Consider the following 20,812-nt stretch of genomic DNA (forward strand, 5'->3'; position numbering starts at 1 on the left):
AATCGGCTTCTCACCGCCGTGTGATAAAGTTAAAGCAGGGATGAGATGCAGAAGGAAATGTTTAGCTTGTGAGAGAAATTTAAAGAGAATATAGGGGACACAAGACTTGCTTGTAAAAGATTTCCAAAGTGAAAGAAGGCCTGCTGTCAAAGATCAAGTGTGTGGTTGTAACAACTTTTGTGAAAACCTCTGAATGATTTCAAGTGGGGCTCAACAGACCATCATGGCCGGCGAAAAATAGCTGGTTCTACAGCACTCTGACATGCCAGTCAATACAGGGAGGTCTGTTTTGAAAAGAATTATGAGTAAGTCCTTTCTCTAACAGGGTAGACAGTCTGATACATAGAAAGCCTAAAAAAAAAAACAAAAAATAAACAAATAAAAAAAAATAAGGGTACTGTACTAGTTAGATGATTTGGGACAGAGACACTTCAAAATGAAAATCCTTCTCTGGGTCCCCAGCTTTCCACAGGCAGAAAGCAGAGAAAGCTATTCAGTGGTAGCACCATCATTTCTTATGGGAAAGGAAAGATATTTCAAAGGACGGAGCCAAGAGCTCAGAGAGCAAAGCCAAAAGCCTAAAAGAACAACAAACTACAGAACCACTCTAAGGAAACAGAACTAGGCCCCATTTAAAAAATATCCCCTGCCCCTGGGGTAGGTGGCCTGGCAACTTGAGTCCAGAGGCAATTCAGAACTGCCACGAACCATGAGGGCAATATGATTCCCAGTCCTCCCACTTCGAGCTGAAGCATGGATTACGGTTATTCTGTCCTCCCTCACTACCGAACAGCGACGAGGGGCCACACCAGGAGGAAAACACAAGCAGCTTCATTTGCATCTAGAACTTATTTAGATGACAGAACCCCGAACTCTGGGCCTGCTGTTGTGAGTGGGATGAAACTTCTGGGAAACTAGGATGGAGATGTGCGTATTTTACATATGGAATGTGAACAATTTGTGAAGGATGAGAATCTAGATGGAGAAAGACTGTGCCAAGCATCCTGGCCTTCCTAGCCATCCCGGTGAATCATAAACATTAATAAAACAGTAATTGTTTTAAATCACTAAATTTGGAGGTGGCTTGTTATGGATAAATGATATGTTTTTTGCAGGTGCTGTGATGTTAAAAGGTTAAACCATTGGAATGATCCGAGTTGGGATTTGCTTTAAGCCAACAGAAATTATAGCCCAGTTCATACCTGTTATCCTACTATAATTATTAACAGCATCCTCTTTCACTGGGTTTGGCCGATAGATTCTGTGGTCATCCTACCTATACTGCACAACAATGAGTTAAGGCTTTCCAGCTAGCTTTAAGTTAACATATTTAATCATACAAATCTATTTCAGATGAAATGCAAAATCTGACACAGTGCTGTTGTAAAGCCCAGCTGTTTTGTGAGGCTTAAACACTTTGAACGGTCTACTGGCAGGCTTCTGAACAGCTGAGGTTGAAGTACCAATGAGCTACTTAATGGCTGCCAGAATTAAAATACTTCCTCCATGTCTGGAATATATTTGGACTTCTAAAACGTGAATTAGAAAAAGAACACAACTGAGAAAAGATGCTACGTGTTTTGCCTTTTCTCTCATTCTTTCCCATGCTAATAATTTAAGTGTATATCATAAAGTCTGCCTACAATGAAGAGTCAATTATGAAGATTTATGAACACTTATCTTTGAATTAAAGCAGGAAGTTATAAAACTCTTCCAATCATAATGTCCCTGCCAAAGTTACTGTTTTTTAAAAATTTCATGATAATTAAGGCTTGAATAATGAGTGCATTCCTGGAAATCTTACTGAACAAAAAAATTAGTATCTACAAAAAGCAATTTAACAAGACTACCCAGTTTTGATAATGGTTCTATAGACCAAATAGCCTGGCACAGAAGTGATATTAACTCATTGGATTAAAAACTTCTTGTGGCCAAGAGTGAACATTTAGGAGATCTTTGCTGGAGAACAAATGAAAGACTTGAAGTTAAGCGCTTAAAAAAGGTTAGACTTCCTTTAGCAAGAAGTATCACATACAATACATGTGGTGTCACTGAAGACTTACAAGCATGAAAGAAGGAAAGAGAGTAGGGAAAAAAACAGTAAAAGACAAAAATATATAGAAATAGAAGAGGGTTCCAAAAAGGAGATAAGGAGGGAATATACTGGTGAAGGTAATTACTTACTTATTAGCAATATCTCAATTCTGGAAACTTGGAAATTTTTATTTGAAGTATTCATTTATTTAATGCTAATAGAAACCATTATCAACTCTCAGTTTGTTCCAGTTTCTCACATTCCTACCTTTCCAAGCTGGAGTTTGTGAATTAAAAAATATTTTCTTAAGAATGAAAAAATAATAATTTATTTTTCATTCTTAAATAGACCTTGGTGTGTGTTTAGGATTGCCAGGCATCCTGTATATACGGACATGTCCTGAATTTAATGATTTTTATCCTGTGTCCTATATTGACTTTCTCAGAACACCCTAAATATTCTGTATTCAGGAATTTAGTATTCTTAATATTTTTCTTAATATTTTAAGGTCTTCTTTATCATTAAAAAAAAAAAAAAGGCAACATTGCCAATCAGAAAATTTGAGAGGACCGAAAAGTAAAACTAAAAACAAAGAATACCAATAATCTCTACCACTATTAGCATCTTGACGTATATTCTTCCAGGTCCTTTTCCCTATGTCTGTGCATGTAGAATACTATCTCTCCAAATGTGTGACAAGATCACAGACTGTTTTATGACCCCCTTTCATAGAGGAATATATTATGAAAAGTTTTCATGTCACTAGATGAACATTTTAAAAGCTTGCAAACTGTACTGAAACTCTGCCCGCCTAGAGAGGGTGAACAAATAAATTTCCCAACCCAGTGACATCTAAATACAGATCTTCCTGAACTTAAAACAGAATTACATCCCAATAAGCCCATCATAAATTGAAAAGATAGTAAGTACAAACTGCATGTAATACACCTAACGTACTGAGCACCATAGCTTAGTCCGGCCTGCCTTAAACGTGCTCACTTGGGCATAATCATCGACAAAAAGCCTACTTAATAACGTGCTGGACATCTCATGTAAGTTTGGTTGTCTGCGTCAGAATAGTTATAAGTATACTGGCTGTTTAACCTCACGGCCACCTAGCTGAGTAGGAGCTGCGGCTCGCTGCCTCTGCCCAGCATCACGAGAGAGATCATACCACACACCACGGCCTGGAAAAAGGTCAAAATTCGAAATCTGAAGTATGGATTCTACTGAATGTATGTAGCTTTGGCGCCACTGTGAAGTCAGAAAACCTTAAGTCAAACCATCGTAAGTCAGGAACTGTCTATTTTGCTGCAGCATCAAGTAACAGTATTTTCTTTCCATATATGTGTATATGTATATGAAATATACAAGTATGTAATATACAAATATTAAATATATAAAAATACATATATTTGCATATATAAAATGTTGCCAAGTGGCATTCATTTGTTTTTCTCTTCTAACATTGTTGAACATTTTTTGTAAGTTTATTGACCATTTTTATTTCATTTGTAAATTATCTGTGCCCATATGCCCTTAGGCAATTCTTATATTTCAAATTTGACTTTTCTTATTGCCTTGAAAGTGTTCTCTGAATATTAAGAACATTATTAATGTTTATCTGCCATAATGTTATGAATATTCCCCACTTTAGCATTTATTTTAAAATTTTATTTATAATATACAGATAATCATCTTCTTTGTTGCCATTTACTCATTTTCAAATGAAATAATCAGGTTCTGTAAAGAATACATAATTTTGGCTGTTTTGCTAGCTCATATCATCAATACAACTAAGGAACCTAACTGCCGGGGCACCTGGGTGGCTTAGTCAGTTAAGCATCCAACTATTGGTTTCAGCTCAGGTCGTGTTCTTACAATTGTGGTGGAATCAAGCCCCGTGTCAGGCTCTGCACTCAGCGTGGAGTCTGCCTCAGACTCTCTCTCCCTCTCCCTTCCATTCACTCTCTCTCTCTCTTAAATAAATAAAAAAATAAAAGGAAACTAACTGCCAACATTCAGCCAAGAGTCTGAGGCATAAAATTTTAAATATTGCATAAAAGCAATACTTTAAATGTCAGTATGCATATGAGCTGGCATGAATGTTAAAAAGTGGTAGAAATAAAAATGATTAAAATTTGACTGTGATTCAGCAAGTCTGGAGTAGGGCCCAGGATTTTGCATTCTTAACACATGCCCTTGGTAATTCTGAAATGGTTGGTTCACAGAACATATACTGAGAACCACTAATTTCAAATTTTTATTATTAAGTTAAAATAAAGTATTCTACTTCCCAAAAGGTTCCTGTCTCAGATAAATATCTTGCCTATTTTAGTTTATATAACGGGTATTCCTAAAAGATACCACAAATTTCAAGGACTTTCTGATAGTTTTAGGGCATATAAAGCCAAACTGAAGAAAGACCCCATCTCGTTCCCAAGGCATTGGTGTGGTATCTCAAAAAACAAAGAAATTCTTGTTACGATCCATTATCATCTAATTTAAAGAGGGTGAGATAAAAAGAGATAGCAAAGAGTACGCACACAACGCTACAAACTGAGAGGCTGGAAACTGAGGGACCTTCTTCTCTCCTCTGGCTTTTTAGTGTTCATTACAGCACAGGATCACTTGTCTGAAATGACGAGCAATGCCATACTATGAAAGGAACAAGACAGAAATGAAGGAGGGCGGGGTGACAAATGATGACATTCTGGCTGGGACTCCGTGGCAGTCAGAATAATGACTTCCCCCATCCTTAGAACCTGCAAATTTGTTACCTTATGTGGCAAAAGAGACTGCAGATGTGATTAAGGGTGAGTCCTTGAGAGTAAAAAATCTTTCCTGGCCGTACTCAGAGAAAGAACTGTGAAGACCGAAGCAAAGCCAGAAAGACATTGCTGCCTTGAAAACGGAAAAAGAGCACCATGAACTAAGGAACAAAGGAGGTAGTCTCTAGAAGCTGGAAAAGACAGGCTGTGAAACACAGCCCTGTAGACACCTTTCATGATGTTAGCCTTTTGAGACCTGTGTTAGACTTGTGACCTATAGAACTATAATGTAATATGTTTGTGTTGTTTAAAGCCATTGAGCTTGAGTTTTTAGGGTAGCAACAGAAAACTAACATGGGCCACATTTTAGTGCCAACACTGGTTTCTGACATATGGCAGCTACATGTGACAGAAAGTCTATCAGGTTTTTCTTTCTTTCAGTTTCTCTCCACCATGGCCAAATCATGCCAAATATGAAGAGTACTTTCTGGAACACAAAGGTGAACCTTCTAAATGGAAGGAGGCTTCAAACTTGTGAGTTCAAGTTCCTGCAGGGATTCTAGATATAGACACACTGTATACACGAACAAAAGGCCAGACTAAACATAAAACCAGAATCAGAAATCTGAGACCTGGAGCGATGACTTAATAAATGAAGAATAACTATGAAAAAACAACTATCCATGCCCTCTTGAAGACTAACCAAATGTTATGGGCCAAACTATGTCCTCACCAAAATCATATGTTGAAGTCCTAACTCCCAAAACCTCAGAATATGACTATATTTGGAAACAGAGTCTTTAAAGAGGTAATTAAGTTAAATGAGGTCATTAGGGTGGTCCTAATCCAACATAACTAGTGTTCTTGTAAGAAAAAATTAGCACACAGATGCGCACAGCGGAAAGACCATATGAAGACACTGGAGGAAAACCAGAGGAAGAAAAGCCAAGGAGAGAGATCTTAGAAGAAATTAACCCTGTTGACACCTTGATCTTGGGTATCTATTCTCCAGGACCGTGAGAAAACAGATTTCTATTGGTGCACCACCCAGTCTGTAGTACTGTTATGGCAGCTCTAGGAAACTAAGACACCATGTAATATAAGAAGCAGTCTTTGAAACCTAATAAAACCCAGACCAGCATGTAGGGGACACAAGGAGCATCTACTCACATCTTTAGTCAAATAGCAAACTTTGATATTTGTCACTTATTAAAGAAAAACAGACAAATAAGAAACATAATTACTATGAAAAGATTTTGCAACAATGATTTAAAAAGAAACTGAATATGGTATGCTCTTAAAAGATAATTGAAGAAAATTCACTTCTGGTAACAGAAGTAAATTGTATATAGCTACAGTTTCAAAAGTAACACAAAGAAAATGTGAACTGTGAAATGAGAGATGAAAGATAAGATGGAAACACAAACATCCTACCTAAATGAATGCTTTGCTTTATTAACCTAAAGAATAAGAGTATTTTTTAGCCAAACACTTTTATGGCTAGTTTTCATTGTCTTTGGCTTTTTTTTTTTTAAGATTTTATTTTTAAGTAATCTCTACACTCAACGTGGACTTGAATTTACAATCCCAAGGTCAAGAGCCACATGCTCTACTGACTGAGCCAGCCATGCCCCCAATCAGTGTCTTTGTTCTTTAAATCTCCTTTAGGTGAAAGCTGCAGAGATTAAGAAAATTAGGCAAGTGTGATCTTACAGCAAGTGAACAATATCCTATCAATTGGCTCCTAATTTCTTTCCTGTTTTCATTGCTGCTACTCAATATAGATATTTATGATAAAAGAGGTAAGTGTTTATAATTTATAAAAAAGGGCTCTAGTTCTCATTAAACTTTGCTAGAGTATTCTGGGTAAGAAAATAAGTGGTGTTATCAATTTATTTTTATATTTTTACCATGAGGTGTAAAATTGGACCGAGATTCACAGAAGAGATGAGATTAAAAGTTTTTACCACAGGAATGTTTTTACTGAAAGCACTTTTCCACATGTGAAAGTGGAACATAAAGTAGCAAATAAAAACTCCATTACATTTTACACTTAGTCATATTTTAGTGAATTAAATTTTCTTTGTCTTTTTAGTTAAGCAGCAGTACAAAATAAAAAGAATAAAGTGTCAGAATGAATTAAATAAGAATATTAAGAGTTAACAACTCATCTCACATTAAATGTTTTTCTATTCTCCCTTATGTATTAACTAAGAGCTATAAACATAAAAATTTAGATTAGACTGTTTATAAGTTAGAATGTTACTAACATATTTTGAATTCCAATAGCTCACAAGAGAAAAAGAAAGTCATGTGTTGGAGCATTTCTATTTTAAACAACAGAAAAGTTCATCTAGAATCTAAATGGCTTCTACTCTTCCTAATATGTAAGTGCTTTATTGTTCATAGAATACAGTTGATATGTGTGTCCCAAAAGTGAATAAAATTATGAGAAAGTTAAGGAAAAGACAAAAATATATTCTGCTTTATAAATACAACATACTTCTATTAGTTTTTGGAAAAGACAAGGCAGATGTGTACTTAAAAAAAAATCATTCTTCTGATGAACCAAATCACATGTCACTATTTCTTTGCTTAGAAATTTTGAACACCATATAACATTAGCAGAATAAACTACTATTGTTATTGCAAATGAAATAATTTTTGTTAATTAGTTATTACAACTACCTGGGAGAAGTCTTGAATTTTTAATATATATTTTGTAAGCAATCACCCTACTGAGGGCTCTAATTTGGTCATAATTTTTACTTGATTTTCTTGGGTTTCATCAATAAACACATTACCTATAAGTAACAATAACTGGGTCTTCCAGTCAGTCAATGCTTCCATTTGTTTTTCTTGTCTTATTGCAAAGGCTAGCACTTTCTGAACAATCAAAGAGAATAGTGATAACAAGTGTCTTGATAACTTTTTAAAAGAAAGCCTCAAGGAGCACCTGGGTGGCACAGTCCATTAAACATCTGACTCTTGGTTTAGGCTCAGGTCACGATCTCTGGGTAATGGGATTGAGCCCCGTTTCAGGCTCTGGACTCATCGTGGAGTCTGCTTAAAGATTCTCTCTCTCTCTCACTCCGCCCCTCTCTTCACCCTCACACGCATGCTCTTTCTCTCAAATAAATAAATCTTTAAAAAAAAAATAAAAGAATGCCTCCATTACCATTAATTAAGATGTTGCTAATGGTTTGAATAGCTTTTGACATTAAGAGTATTCTGCAAGATTCAGTTTGCCAGTATTTTACGAAGGATTTTTGCTTCTACATATAAGCTAACATTTACTAAGTGCTTACAAAATGTCAATCACAATCATAAACACTCTTAAGAGCATTAAATTATGACAACTCTGTAAGGTACATACTCATTTCACATGAGGAAACTGAAGCACAGAAGAGTTAAGTAACTTTTTCAAGATTGCACATCTATAAAGTGGTAAAGGTAGGAACATGGATAAACATGAGACAAATTAGCAATTTTTTTATTATGTGCTATCTTTTTTTTTTTACCAGGTTTGGATATCAAGGTTATGGTATTTTCATAAAATTAAATGTGAAACTGTGAATATTTTATAGAGTACCAGAGCTACGTTTCCTTAAAAGTTTGAATGATCAAATGCATAATCTTGTATGAGTTTAAAACTGAATTCTACTTAATTTAACATCAAAATTTAGGGATGCCTGGGTGGCTCAGTTGGTTAAGCATCTGTCTTCGGATCAGGTCATGATCCCATCGTCCTGTGATGGAGTCTCACATTGGGCTCCTTGCACAGCAGGGAGTCTGTCCTTTGCCTGCTACTCCCTCTGCTTGTGCCCTCTCTCTCCCTCTGTCAAATAATAAAATCTTTTAAAAAAATTTAGACCTATTTACCCCTTTGCGTGTTTGTCTCTTATCTTTCTGTCTAATGCTTGCATAAATCTGGTGAACTGGTTCACAAGCATTCAACCATTTTGGATAGAGCCTGACCATTTTACCTAACAGCCTAGGAGCCCCAACTAATTGTCACAAGGTGAAGGCTAGCCAGGCCTGAAAAACTAACCATGTGACTTAGGGTGAGGGACTTTGGTTCAAATGTAATCAGTCAAACTGGTACCTGAGTTCACATGGACAATCAATCAATCATGCCTAGGTAATGGAGCCCCAACAGAAACTGAACAGTGGGGGTCCATATCAACCTCACACATTAACACCACAACTTGCCCTGACTCCACAGAGAGGAAAACAGAAGCCTCACACTTGGAACCCTCTGAGACTCTCCCCTATGCATCTCTTCCTTTGGCTGATTTTAATCTGTATCCTGTCCCTATAATGCACCATAACTGCAATTATAATAGCTTTTTTTGAGATCTGTAAGTCCTTTTAGTGAATTATCAAGCCTGACAGTCAGCTTTGGGGAATCTCCCCCCAAACTTGCAGCTGGTGTCAGAAGTAAAGACAGATGTAGGGGAATTTGCAGTCTGGCTAACTCCACATACAACTAGGTTATCTTTTTAAAAGGAACAAATAATTTACTCTTTTTAAAACAGGAACTCTAGCTAATCATATTGATATATATTTTCACTATTAGTAATTATGATTTATAGAAAAATGGGAGTTACATGCAGATAACAGTAATATAGAGACTAATAATATATTGTAACTGGCAGAGAAATGGTTTGCTGACTGTCCTTAATGGTTTGCCAAATGTCCTTATCTAAGCATTTAATATATTTCTGAAACTAGTTACATATGTATCTCCTTTTCTAGATTCAGAACATCTTGCTGGCAATATCTTAAACTATTAACTCCGTTATTACCTAGGTTTTGCTCAGGCCCTAACAGATAGGTGCTCAATGTTTGTCTAATTCAAGGAAATCTACATAATGGAATTTGAAGAGTTTTGGAAAGGTCTCTCAAGCTAAAAAGATATTCTCAGTGACCGGTCAAAGAGTTAAAATTCCACTATTCATTTTTTCCCTAATATCTCTAAAAGTCCACTAGCAATAAGTAAAAATCTCTAGAAATAACACACAGCATTTTAATAACAGACTCATTTAAATTATCAGATTATTTTCTAATTTAGTAACTTGAAAACCTTTCAAATGTAGTAAGCACCAGGCATGTTTTGGTTTGTTTGTACTTTTTACAAGCAAGAAATAAATCTTTATTTTAAGCCACTGAAATCTGGGGGTTGGTTGTTACCATTGCATGACCTCACATATCCTAACACATATATTAATACTGAATTTTTCTGTACTAAATAAGTAACAACTATATGCCTATTAAAATAAAAGGATAAATAGAAAAAAATTACAGTGTGTTTTTCCAACATCATGATTAGTCTTCAGTGAATCAACAGAGGGCTGGAAGATGTGAACATAGTAATATAAAAAGCGAATGGATTAAATGCTTACAGAATTCTGAACAGAAGCACCAGTCATGCTTAATGAGAGAAGGGCAAAAGAAAGCAAGATCTACAGCAAGGCAAAGAGATCTGAGGAAGGACCAATGGATATGGATTCTGTAGGCTGAGGGGGTAGGATACTGGACAGAAATGGAATAACATAACAGCACTGGATGTCCAAAGAGGAAAGGAATACAGGAATACTAGCAGATAATTTGAGAAAACTCAAGACAACTGGCCAATTTGACAATTTTAAGACCTATTTTCATGAAATAAAGTATTTCATACAACTAATAAAATTTATCAGTGCAAGAGTCCTAGTGTTATGGTTTAATCATTAGTGCATAACTCTATGTCCACATTACATTAACATCTCAATAAAAGACCCAAGTTTAGGGGTGTGGCTGGCTTAGTCAGTGGAACATGTGACTCTTTATCTCGGGTCGTGGGTTCGAGCCCCATGATGGATGTGAAGATTACTTTAAAAAAATAATAAAATCTTTAAAAAACAAAACAGGGGCGCCTGGGTGGCACAGCAGTTAAGCATCTGCCTTCGGCTCAGGGCGTGATCCCGGCGTTATGGGATCGAGCCCCACATCAGGCTCCTCCGCTATGAGCCTGCTTCTTCCTCTCCCACTCCCCCTGCTTGTGTTCCCTCTCTCGCTGGTTGTCTCTATCTCTGTCGAATAAATAAATAAAAATCTTTAAAAAAAAATTAAAAAATAAAAATAAAAAATAAAAAACAAAACAAAAACCTGAATTTAAAACTGAATTCTTACATTTCTGCATGCCTTTCTCATCAGCCCTCTTCATCTCTCCCTAGGATTCTTAAGATGTTCTACAGATTTTGTCATTTTAAAGATTTTATTTATTTACTACTTTGAGAGAGAGAGAACAAGGAAGACAACACAAGTGGGGAGAGTGGCAGTGGGAGAGAGAGAAGCAGACTCCCCACTAGCAGGGAGCCCGATGCCAGGCTCGATCCTGGAACTCCAAGATTATGATCTGAGCCAAAGGCAGATGTTTAGTCGACTAAGCCATCAAGCACCCCCAGATTCTGTAATTTTAAGCTTTACTTGATGTCACTGTAATCTATCACAGAAGAATGTTTTTTAAATAAATGAAAAAATAAAGAGGAAATCTAAATGTTCAATGCTTAGACACAATTTTAGCATGATTGTTCTAAGACGTCGGCTTTGATAATTTCTAGTGATTTCTATTAGTACTGAAAAAGAAAATGTCATATAAATGGTGTGCTTTTATCAAAATGTTTCCTTTCAGGCTAAATGAGCACTTACATATATATAGGAAGTTATATACTATAACTTTCTCTATTAATGAATATCAAAACTGCTCAAATTAATATTATACTATCAATGAGTCAATTGCCTTAGAAGGGGACAAAGAGAACAACTCTAAAAACTGTACATACTCCACCTTTAATTTCTAGTATCTATCCCCGTGACTGAACCTAAACATTAGCAATAAAGGGTGAGCAAAAATACGTACTGATACACCACTTTAAGATTCTAAAATACTGATGCAGGAATGAGAAGCAATAAATTCTAAATCATCAGGGGCGCCTGGGTGGCTTAGTTGGTTACACATCCGACTCTCGATTTGACCTCAGGACACGATCCCGGGGTTTGGGATCGAGTCCTGAGTCCGGCTCCCCACTCAGCAGGGAGTCTGCTTGTCTCCCTCTCCCTTTGCCCTTCCCCCTGCTCTCTCTCTAAAATAAATAAACCTTTAAAAATATATAAAAAATAAAAAATAAAATAAATTCCAAATCATCTGCCACAGGTTTAAAACAGACTTTTAGAACAAGATTTCATATTGATTAAACTTAGTAGTCCTTTGGGGTTATTTTCTACATAGTACCAAAGCAATTATTTTTAAAAAGAAACTATGATCTCCCAAAGTAAAACATACACTCTATAGAATGGTGTGAATGTTCATCAAAGGATAAAACACTAAACAAGCTGGTAAAAGACCGATCACCTAATAGAGAAGGGGAAGAAAAAAGGAAAAGAGAAAGAATAATTTTCTTATAATACTTGGGGGATGAGTTTGAGGAGGGAGGAAGAACCAGACAGAAAAGAATGAATGTCATGAAGTTCCTGGAAAAAAGCTCAAAATACAAGAACTGGTGCTATTTTTTAAGGTGTACAGCTGTCTCACAGACTTAAATTGTTTACCTCATTTTCTGTTCCCACATCCAGAATAATAGGCAGACATTCTTGAGGATTCATCCCTCCACAGGCTGTATACAGTGCCAGCTTGCCCACAGGGATGCCCATTCCATTACAGCCAAGGTCTCCCAAGCCAAGAATACGCTCTCCATCAGTCACCACAATAGCCTGGAAGAGAAAGAAAAAGTATCTATTAATAGATGTTTACAAATCCAGGGGCACAGCTCCTTGTCTCTGCTTCTGAAGTTAATACTTATGTAATGAAATATTAAGTTGTCAAAAGCATAAATTCAATATACATCTAAGAGAGTTCATATGGGGGCACCTGGGTGGCTTAGTTGGTTAAGCAGCTGCCTTTGGCTCGGGTCATGATCCTGGGGTCCAGGGATCAAGCCCCGCACGGTCAGGCTGCCTGCTCAGCAGGGAGCCTGCTTCTCCCTCTGTCTCTCCTCCTGCTTGTGCTCTCTCTCTCTGTCAAATAAATAAAAATCTTTAAAAAAACAGAGAGAGATTTCATATGATATTAGTGTGGAAGAATGGAGAGAAGAAATAAAGTTGATATATATTTTTAAACTATTTTTTAAAAATATATATGATTACTTTGGTCGGTGAAGAAAGAAGAGATGGTATGCACACAAAGATTCAAATAGCTTTGTGGCAAATGGGAAGAGTACAGGGAAATAGCTTGAAGTGGGAGCTAACGTGAAACCAGCCCCTTCCACTTTGAGCATAATTTTGGGAGTGCCCTAGGTAAAAAATGCGTGATTGCTAAGTAGCCCCCAAATGCTCTGATGTTAGTTTATGCATCTTGGCACCATCCTCCTATTTTCACAGCAATGTTGATCCATCCTCTCTAACTCTTATAACCACTGGATATTGTTTTACCATTTTTCAAATATACGAAGTACAGTCTTGCTACTTCTCTTATCTGATAATCTTCTAGAAGGCTTAATGAATTTTGTTTAGTTTCTTTCCCATCACCCTGGATATCTATGAGCCATCCATGTTAATCATGAGGAGATTTTTATTTCTATTTTATTTGATATCTGTATGAAATTGATGCATCTAACATCCTTGTTCTGTGATTCATGGCCATTATATGAATTTAAGCAGAACCAATCTTGTGAAACACAATTTATTAGATTTTCTCTAAACTCCTACATTCATCGTTTCCATGGAGCCTTGGGAAAATGTCAGTCATTTGACCTTAAATAAATGGATAAATTAAATCTTCTGTTTCTTATTTGCAAAATAGGAATAATAATGGTACTTTTTAGAAGAGCTGCATAAAAATAGGAACCGACTCTATTTTGTTCACTACTGTGCACCAACACTGTGCACAGTGTTTGGAACATAGTCAACAATGAATAAACATTAGTTAATTTCATAAATCTGTGATTCAATAAAATGAGAACACGATATACAAAGTACTTAAACATATATAGTAACTGGTACATTACAAATTCCCAACAAATTGTAGCTATCAATACTACTACTACCATCAAGAGCATTATGCAGAGTCATGGTATTTTAGAAGAGAATTTAGAGTGTATTCAGTCCATTCCTCTTATTTTATAGATTAGGAAACTGAAGATCAGAGAACTGAAATCATCTGCCTAAGGTGACTGACCTGCTTAATTCCAAAGAATGGGAAGCTGGTTCTATTAACTCGTAGTACAATATTTTTCCACTATACTAGTGCAGAACATATTTTAAAATATACTTTTGAGATCTTCTTAATTTTCTGTTCACCTACACTATGCAGCTCTTAAAGAACTGCCTTAAAAATAAATACATTTGAGAAGTGGGTGGAAATTATTTTTGCATATCCCATAAAGCTGACCTTTGTCAAATTTTCCATGTCTAATCGCAAAGGGTCAATAGGTTATGCTGTTTTGAAGAAGGCAACTTGATACCACTGGTTTAGTTGGCTCTGATTTAAGATAAGAAAGATAAACAAATACTACAGAAAATTATAACTTTGTTTTTGAAATTAAAACCAAATTTTCAAAGTTCAAATACTCCAAACACATTTTTGACATTGTTCTATTTATCACACTATCACAGAGGTACTTTTTTCTATCGCTGATAATGTATACTTTTATGTATGTGTCCTTTAAACAGGTAAAGTCTAGTTGGCCTGCAAATATTTTAAAAATATTTTTAGGAGATATTTTATAAGGAGAGCAACATTGTCATATAACTTAGGTATGATCTGAGTAATAATTTATATAATGTTCTCCAGGTTCGTTAAAGATACTTAGACCCTGGGAGTTGCTACTTGTGATTTTCATCCGTTTCAACATTTTTGAAAAAGGGGTTGAAAATAATAATAGCTTCATTTATTTCTGATAACATATCTAAGTTCAATTAAATCTATGTCTTGTATATAAAGTTAAGGGAAAATGTTATTTTCATTTCTTCATAAGTTTTATTCTCTAAGCTCTCCTCTCATCCTGAGCTATTAATTTTATTATATAACATAGGTGGTAGTTATTTGAGGTTTGTGTTTTTTTTTTAAAGATTTGCTCATTTGAGAGAGAGAGAGAGAGACAGCCCGAGGAGGGGAGGGGCAGAGGGAGAGGGAAAGAGAGAATCCCAAGCAGACTCCGCGCCCAGCAAGGAGACCAACATGGGGCGGGGCTTGATCTCACGACCCTAAGATCATGACCTGAGTCGAAATCAAAAGTCGGATGCTCAACTGACTGAGCCACCCAGGTGCCCGTGATTAATTTTTAAACTCTGTTTTGAGGCATTTGCTATTTTATCTGCTTAGGCCTTGTTACAAATGCACATTTATAGCAACAATTCACAAACATCTCAACATTAAAGTAGATTTTAATAGTGAAGGAATCCTCTGAAAAACAGAAATGTGTCATCTACACAGTGTATCATTAAACTGACATTCCCTTGGCGTTTGTTTTTATCTACTTCATCTTCCACCCAACGACAATAGAGCATTTGGATGTCTTCTCCACAATGATGAAGTTACCACAGGAGGATTATCTCAGTAAGACCACCATCATTCTCTCAGTGATGTCTGCTTTCATCCTACTGCGTCAATTATTACCTGGGCGTTAGCTGACTAGTAACTCTGCATGAGGTATGCAGGGGTTCTCCTGAACACACACAGACACCCTCACTGTGTCTCCTGTCTTCCTTCCTTCTTTTCCTTCCCCAGGGCCTTTCTGCTGTGGCCACACCTGGATGCACAACTCTCGCCTCTTCTCCTCTGTCTGATGAGCCTTCCTCAAATATTACTTACAGAAAGTCATTCCTGTCTGTAAATATGACATTCTATTATTTCAAGTTTAAATCCCTCTTTCAGGGGCGCCTGGGTGGCTCAGTCGTTGAGCGTCTGCCTTCGGCTCAGGGCGTGATCCTGGCGTTCTGGGATCGAGCCCCACATCAGGCTCCTCTGCTGGGAGCCTGCTTCTTCCTCTCCCACTCCCCCTGCTGTGTTCCCTCTCTCGCTGGCTGTCTCTCTCTGTCAAATAAATAAAATCTTTAAAAATAAAAAATAAATATAAAATAAATCCCTCTTTCTGAATGTCAAGACCTTTCATAATAATTTGATCACTTCTTACTTAAGCCATCTTAATCCCACCACATTTCCATATGAACACTTAGTGTTAGTCAGGCCAGCCGATTAATTCACTTACTGCACAAAAACACACCATTCTCTTCCTGAACTAGAGACGTACATTCATCTGTTTCCTTCTTCGGATAGTATCATCTTCCCTTTCTAATTACCAAAGGCTAAATTTAAATTTCAACTTTGGTACAAAAATTTCTTAACTGTTTCAGCCTTCTCTGAACAGTCTCCTCTGAAGAGAATACAGCATTTATAATTTATACTAGTTTAATTATATATTGTCTAATAATTGATTGCCTTTGTTTCTTGTGTGCTTTTGACTACACAGTAGGGACCACATCTTATTCTTCAATATTCTATTACAATAAACAGCTGCCATTTAAGTGCCTATTAGGTGCCAGATACTATGCTAGGCTTTTAAAATAATAGTAAGTATAGTTAGGATCAGGAATATCAGTGAGGACCCAATATTAAGAGTTAAAAGAACAAAGGTAGGCTACTAATGAAGATAAATATTCAGAGATGGGCTGACAGGAAGAACACAAAGCCAGCTGACTGTGTATTGCTAGCTATTATGATGACGTGGGTATTAGTCCTCTCTACCCCAGAACTATTTCCTATACTGACTCACTTTTAAAATCTTCTCTAGATTCCAGTTAAAATGTAAGCATCCTTCTCAGACATTTTACACTTCACAGAATTAACACACTTTGGGGTAGATTCTGAGGATACGATCCAAGGATAGTGCAGTCTACCTGGTGGGAGAAAAGCTGAGGAAACGAATTTGGTAAAAGTAAAAACATTGGTAAGATTGGAAATCATGAAAAACATTTTGCTTTACAAGTTTGCCTGGCACAAGCCTTACAGAGCAGAGTCAATCAGTTCTAGCCATGACTGCTCAGAAGAAAGGGAGCAATGCTTCAGGAGTCACAGCTGAAGTCCTCTGCACCCCTATAAAAGGCATCAGTTTATTCAATCTTACTCCTAAAACACAGTGATCTGGGAAACAAAGGCAGGAGAAACATTAAATGTCCTCACTACCTACAGCCCACTGACAAGTCCTTGAAACAGGCAGAGTGACAGTCCTCTAGGGACTCCACTGCTCCACGTTAATACTTTGCTAAGGGCAAAAGGCCCTAGCCTGACCGCGCCTCCCCCCAGGATCCTGTTAAGTCTACTTTAACGTGTGAAAATTCCTTTGGAAATTTCCTTTATCTCTCAACCCCCAAGGCACGTGTTGGCAATCATCCCCCAAGCATGTGGCCCACCGATATACATCTGAAGGGTCTCTTGACTAAAGTTTCATTAGACGGTAATAAATGACCTTTTCCCAACAAGAACTAGGCCCCTCAAGGTCCTAGAAACCTTGCTTCTAAAACTCCTTAGAGACTTTTGCTATCCCTAACCCCCTCCCAACTTAAGGGTATATAATGGGCCACTCCTCTTGACTCCAGGGCAGCTCTTTCTGCCCATGGGTTCCGTCCCCATGCTTTAGTAAAACCACCTTTTTGCACCAAAGACGTCTCAAGAATTCCTTCTTGGCCGTCGGCTTCGTACTCTAACGTCTTTCCTACATCAACAGCACAAAGTTGCTTGGCACCTAACAGAAAGTGAAAAAAAAAAAAAAAAAAAAAAGAGCCAGGGAAGTGACAAGTACATCTCACTTTCCTCAGACAAGAAAGGCCCCGTAGAGACCATGTTTAAGAGCAAGGGGTCCTGCGGCCTGTGTTCAGTTCCCACCACCACCAAGCACTACTGTGTAGCCTGCCCCCCTTCCTTTCCTCACTGAATTATCATGATAATTACAAATGTCAATCCAGGTAGTGTCTCACACAGAAAGCGACTAAACGTTGGGTACTACTCTTATTTTTTTCCATTATGTCACTGAGAGGAGAGTCAGATGAACTACTGAAGGTCATAATGATAAAAGAGGTGGATTAATGGATTTTTTTTTTTTTTTGTCTACCTGTGTTCCTCTTAGTGGATGATTAAACCCAACAAATGTGAAAAGGGACTTTGCTTAAAGAAATTCAGAGACAACTTCAACATTTATTCAACATTTATCATCATTTACAATGGGTCAAGAAATACTAAGAAATCAGATAGAAATAATAAAGAAACATAGTCTCTAAACGGTACCAAAATAAAACTAATCCAGTATGCAAATTCGAAGAGCTATAAATTAGGTGACATTCACTAGAAAAGATAGTGACTGTTGATGTGAAGAACAAAGGCAAAACGGAAGTGTAGAGAAAATTAAATGTCCGTATAACTTGCAGCCCATTGACAAAAACTTGAGGCAGGCAGAGTATGACATTTCTCCAGGAACTCCCAATCTTAATATTAATGCTTTGCTAGAGGAAAAAAACCACCTTGGCCTGAGGATAGCCAGGCCTCCAGGATCCTGTGAGTCTTTTTTAGCATATGAAAATCCTTCTGGCAACTTCCCTGTCTTTACCTCCCCCAACTCCACAGTATAGAATCAATTGCTCCTCACAATCTTTCTGCCCACGGCTCCTGTCCCTGTGCTTTTAGCACCAGAACCGTCTCAAGAATTTTTTCTTGGCCATTGGCTCCAAACCCCAACATTTCCACATCAAATGCTATCTAATATCATAAAAATTGTCAATATATTATGGAATAGGAAAAAGAACAAATCTGCCGTAGTGGAAAAATTAGATGACTTACTTTGATGACATCCTCGGGCCACGCGTTAAGAACTGAAGCAATATGACCTCGATCATGGATACTAATGAAGAGACCTCTGACAGAAAAAAAGGAGTTTTAATTTACTTCAGACTTGCCAAAATATCAAGAACATTTAAAAATTTTTTTAAATCAGTTGAATATACCTCCATTTTTATCAAACTAGTGAAAATTATTTCCTTAAACAAATAAAAGCTAGGAATTTTATAAGTAAGGGAGAAATTACTTTAAACAATGTATTAACATCTATAATAAAGGTAGATTCATTTTTATATCACATATTCTTAAATATTTTATAATTAAAGAAGCATTTACTCTTTTATATAGAGAATTTAAGTAGCATTATCAATTCCACTCATAGATTCATTTAGTTTTTTATTAAATAATATATGTAAAAGCACCTGGAAAAACATGAAGCGTGTAAACAGGTATTTTCAGTATATACTCCACTTACTGCATATTCACAGTGTGAAGATGAAAGCCTGTATTAAGTGACTGACCAATGCTAAGCAGTCCTTTCGTGTGAAACACACTTTTTTTTTTTTTAAGTTTGAACAACCAAGTTATAATTCTTTGATTTGCGGTCTTAGCTGCTGTTTGCAACTCTGTTATTTAGACTCAACTGAAGTCTTTAACACTGTTCCTCTCCCGTCCCCCATTCCCTATGAAAGTCTAAAAAGGAACTAAAAATTAAACTTAAAAATAAATTTCAATGCTTTAATCTCATTTAAAAGTTTTGCTTCAGTACTGTTAAATGGAACTCAAATTTAATGAATTTTTATAAGGCAACCATCCTTGTACAGAATATCCACTTAAGCAGAAAGTCTTGTCAGTATCCCAGAAGCCCTCCACATCTTTCTCCCAATCAAAACCACTCGCTCTTAAGAGTAACAACTGTCCTGACTTTCATAGTATCATTTAAATTAGAGCTCTACCCTCCAAATGATAAGCCATCCCTAGACAGTACAATTTGTCTTCTAAATTACCCACAATCTGGATTTTGCTGATTACATTCCTATGGTATAGATTAACAAATTAATCTTTCTTCCCTACTTCTTGAGAAATTGGTAATTGAATCTAAAGCCTTAATCAGATTTATATCCATTTTTTATAAGATACTTCATGGTCTGGTGTTTTCAGAAAATGCACAGTACTGTCACCAGCTAGACCCCAAGGCCTGACTTTTACTGACTGCCCACCTGTTTGTACTCACCAGCCTTTGTCCCACATTTTTACTGAAGTTCATCTTTCCAGCTTGTCTCTTAGGCAAACAGAGAGCAAAACCACCCCTTGAGCCACAGCGACTGCCCTGGCGAGACCTTCAGCTGGCCCAGACCAGCCAGACTTAAGCCCTGACTTGGGTCTGCACAGATGGACCATGGAGTGAGCTCTAAAATGATCAACTAATACCTTTATCTCATTATAATACTAAAAACTCTACCCAAGGAGGGGAGCAAGCCTCATTTACATAACATACAATGTGTGTATAGGCATGTTTCCTTAATGGCACATACACAACCTTACAAAAACAAGGCTTCCCTATCTAAATGTTCACCCTACCCCTAAATAAAAGGAATCCATCCACCCTTGCTTGGGAGAATCATGACTTTGGAAGCTATTCCCGGTGATCTCCTTATTTGCCACAAATAAAGTATTTTGTGTGACAACTCAACCGGGTGCAGTTTCTGACTCACCAAGGAGTGAACTCACATTGGTTACATATCCTGTAGTCCTTTATGTGATGTTAACACTGGCAATGCTTAATATCTAAAATCATTAATTCACTAGGGGTTACGAAATGGAACATTCTATCAATCATTTCTCATTTATTTGCTGAAACTCTTATTTAAAGAGAAATTTCACCATACCTATTGTTTGGTTACCTGATGATAAAGCTGACACAAATGTTGGATTCTTTCTCTTTACTTTCCCAGTTTTTGAAATAAAGAGCTCATCTGCAGGGCACCTGGGTGGCTCAGTTGGTTAAGCATCTGACTCTTGACTTCAGCTCAGGTTGTGATCTCAAGGTGGTGAGACTGAGCCCCGAATCGGGCTCCACATTTAGCGGGGAGTCTGCTTGAGATTCTCTCTCCATCTCCCCTACCCCTGCTCATGTGT

The 20,812-nt window shown here is 36.9% G+C and overlaps 1 protein-coding gene across 1 annotated transcript in view; it reads right to left on the bottom strand.

Annotated features, from left to right (window-relative positions):
* ME1 (malic enzyme 1) overlaps positions 1-20,812 on the bottom strand; it is a 175,329-nt gene that overhangs the window by 91,963 nt on the left and 62,554 nt on the right. Inside the window, exons 4-5 of the mRNA XM_040643704.1 lie at positions 18,677-18,752; positions 12,400-12,561 (exon numbers count right to left, since the gene is read on the bottom strand). Coding sequence (XP_040499638.1) covers positions 12,400-12,561; positions 18,677-18,752 — 238 coding nt within the window. The remainder of the gene's footprint in view (positions 1-12,399; positions 12,562-18,676; positions 18,753-20,812) is intronic.

The sequence above is a fragment of the Ursus maritimus genome, unplaced genomic scaffold, assembly GCF_017311325.1.
Source record: "Ursus maritimus isolate PB19 unplaced genomic scaffold, ASM1731132v1 scaffold_29, whole genome shotgun sequence".
NCBI lineage: Eukaryota > Metazoa > Chordata > Mammalia > Carnivora > Ursidae > Ursus > Ursus maritimus.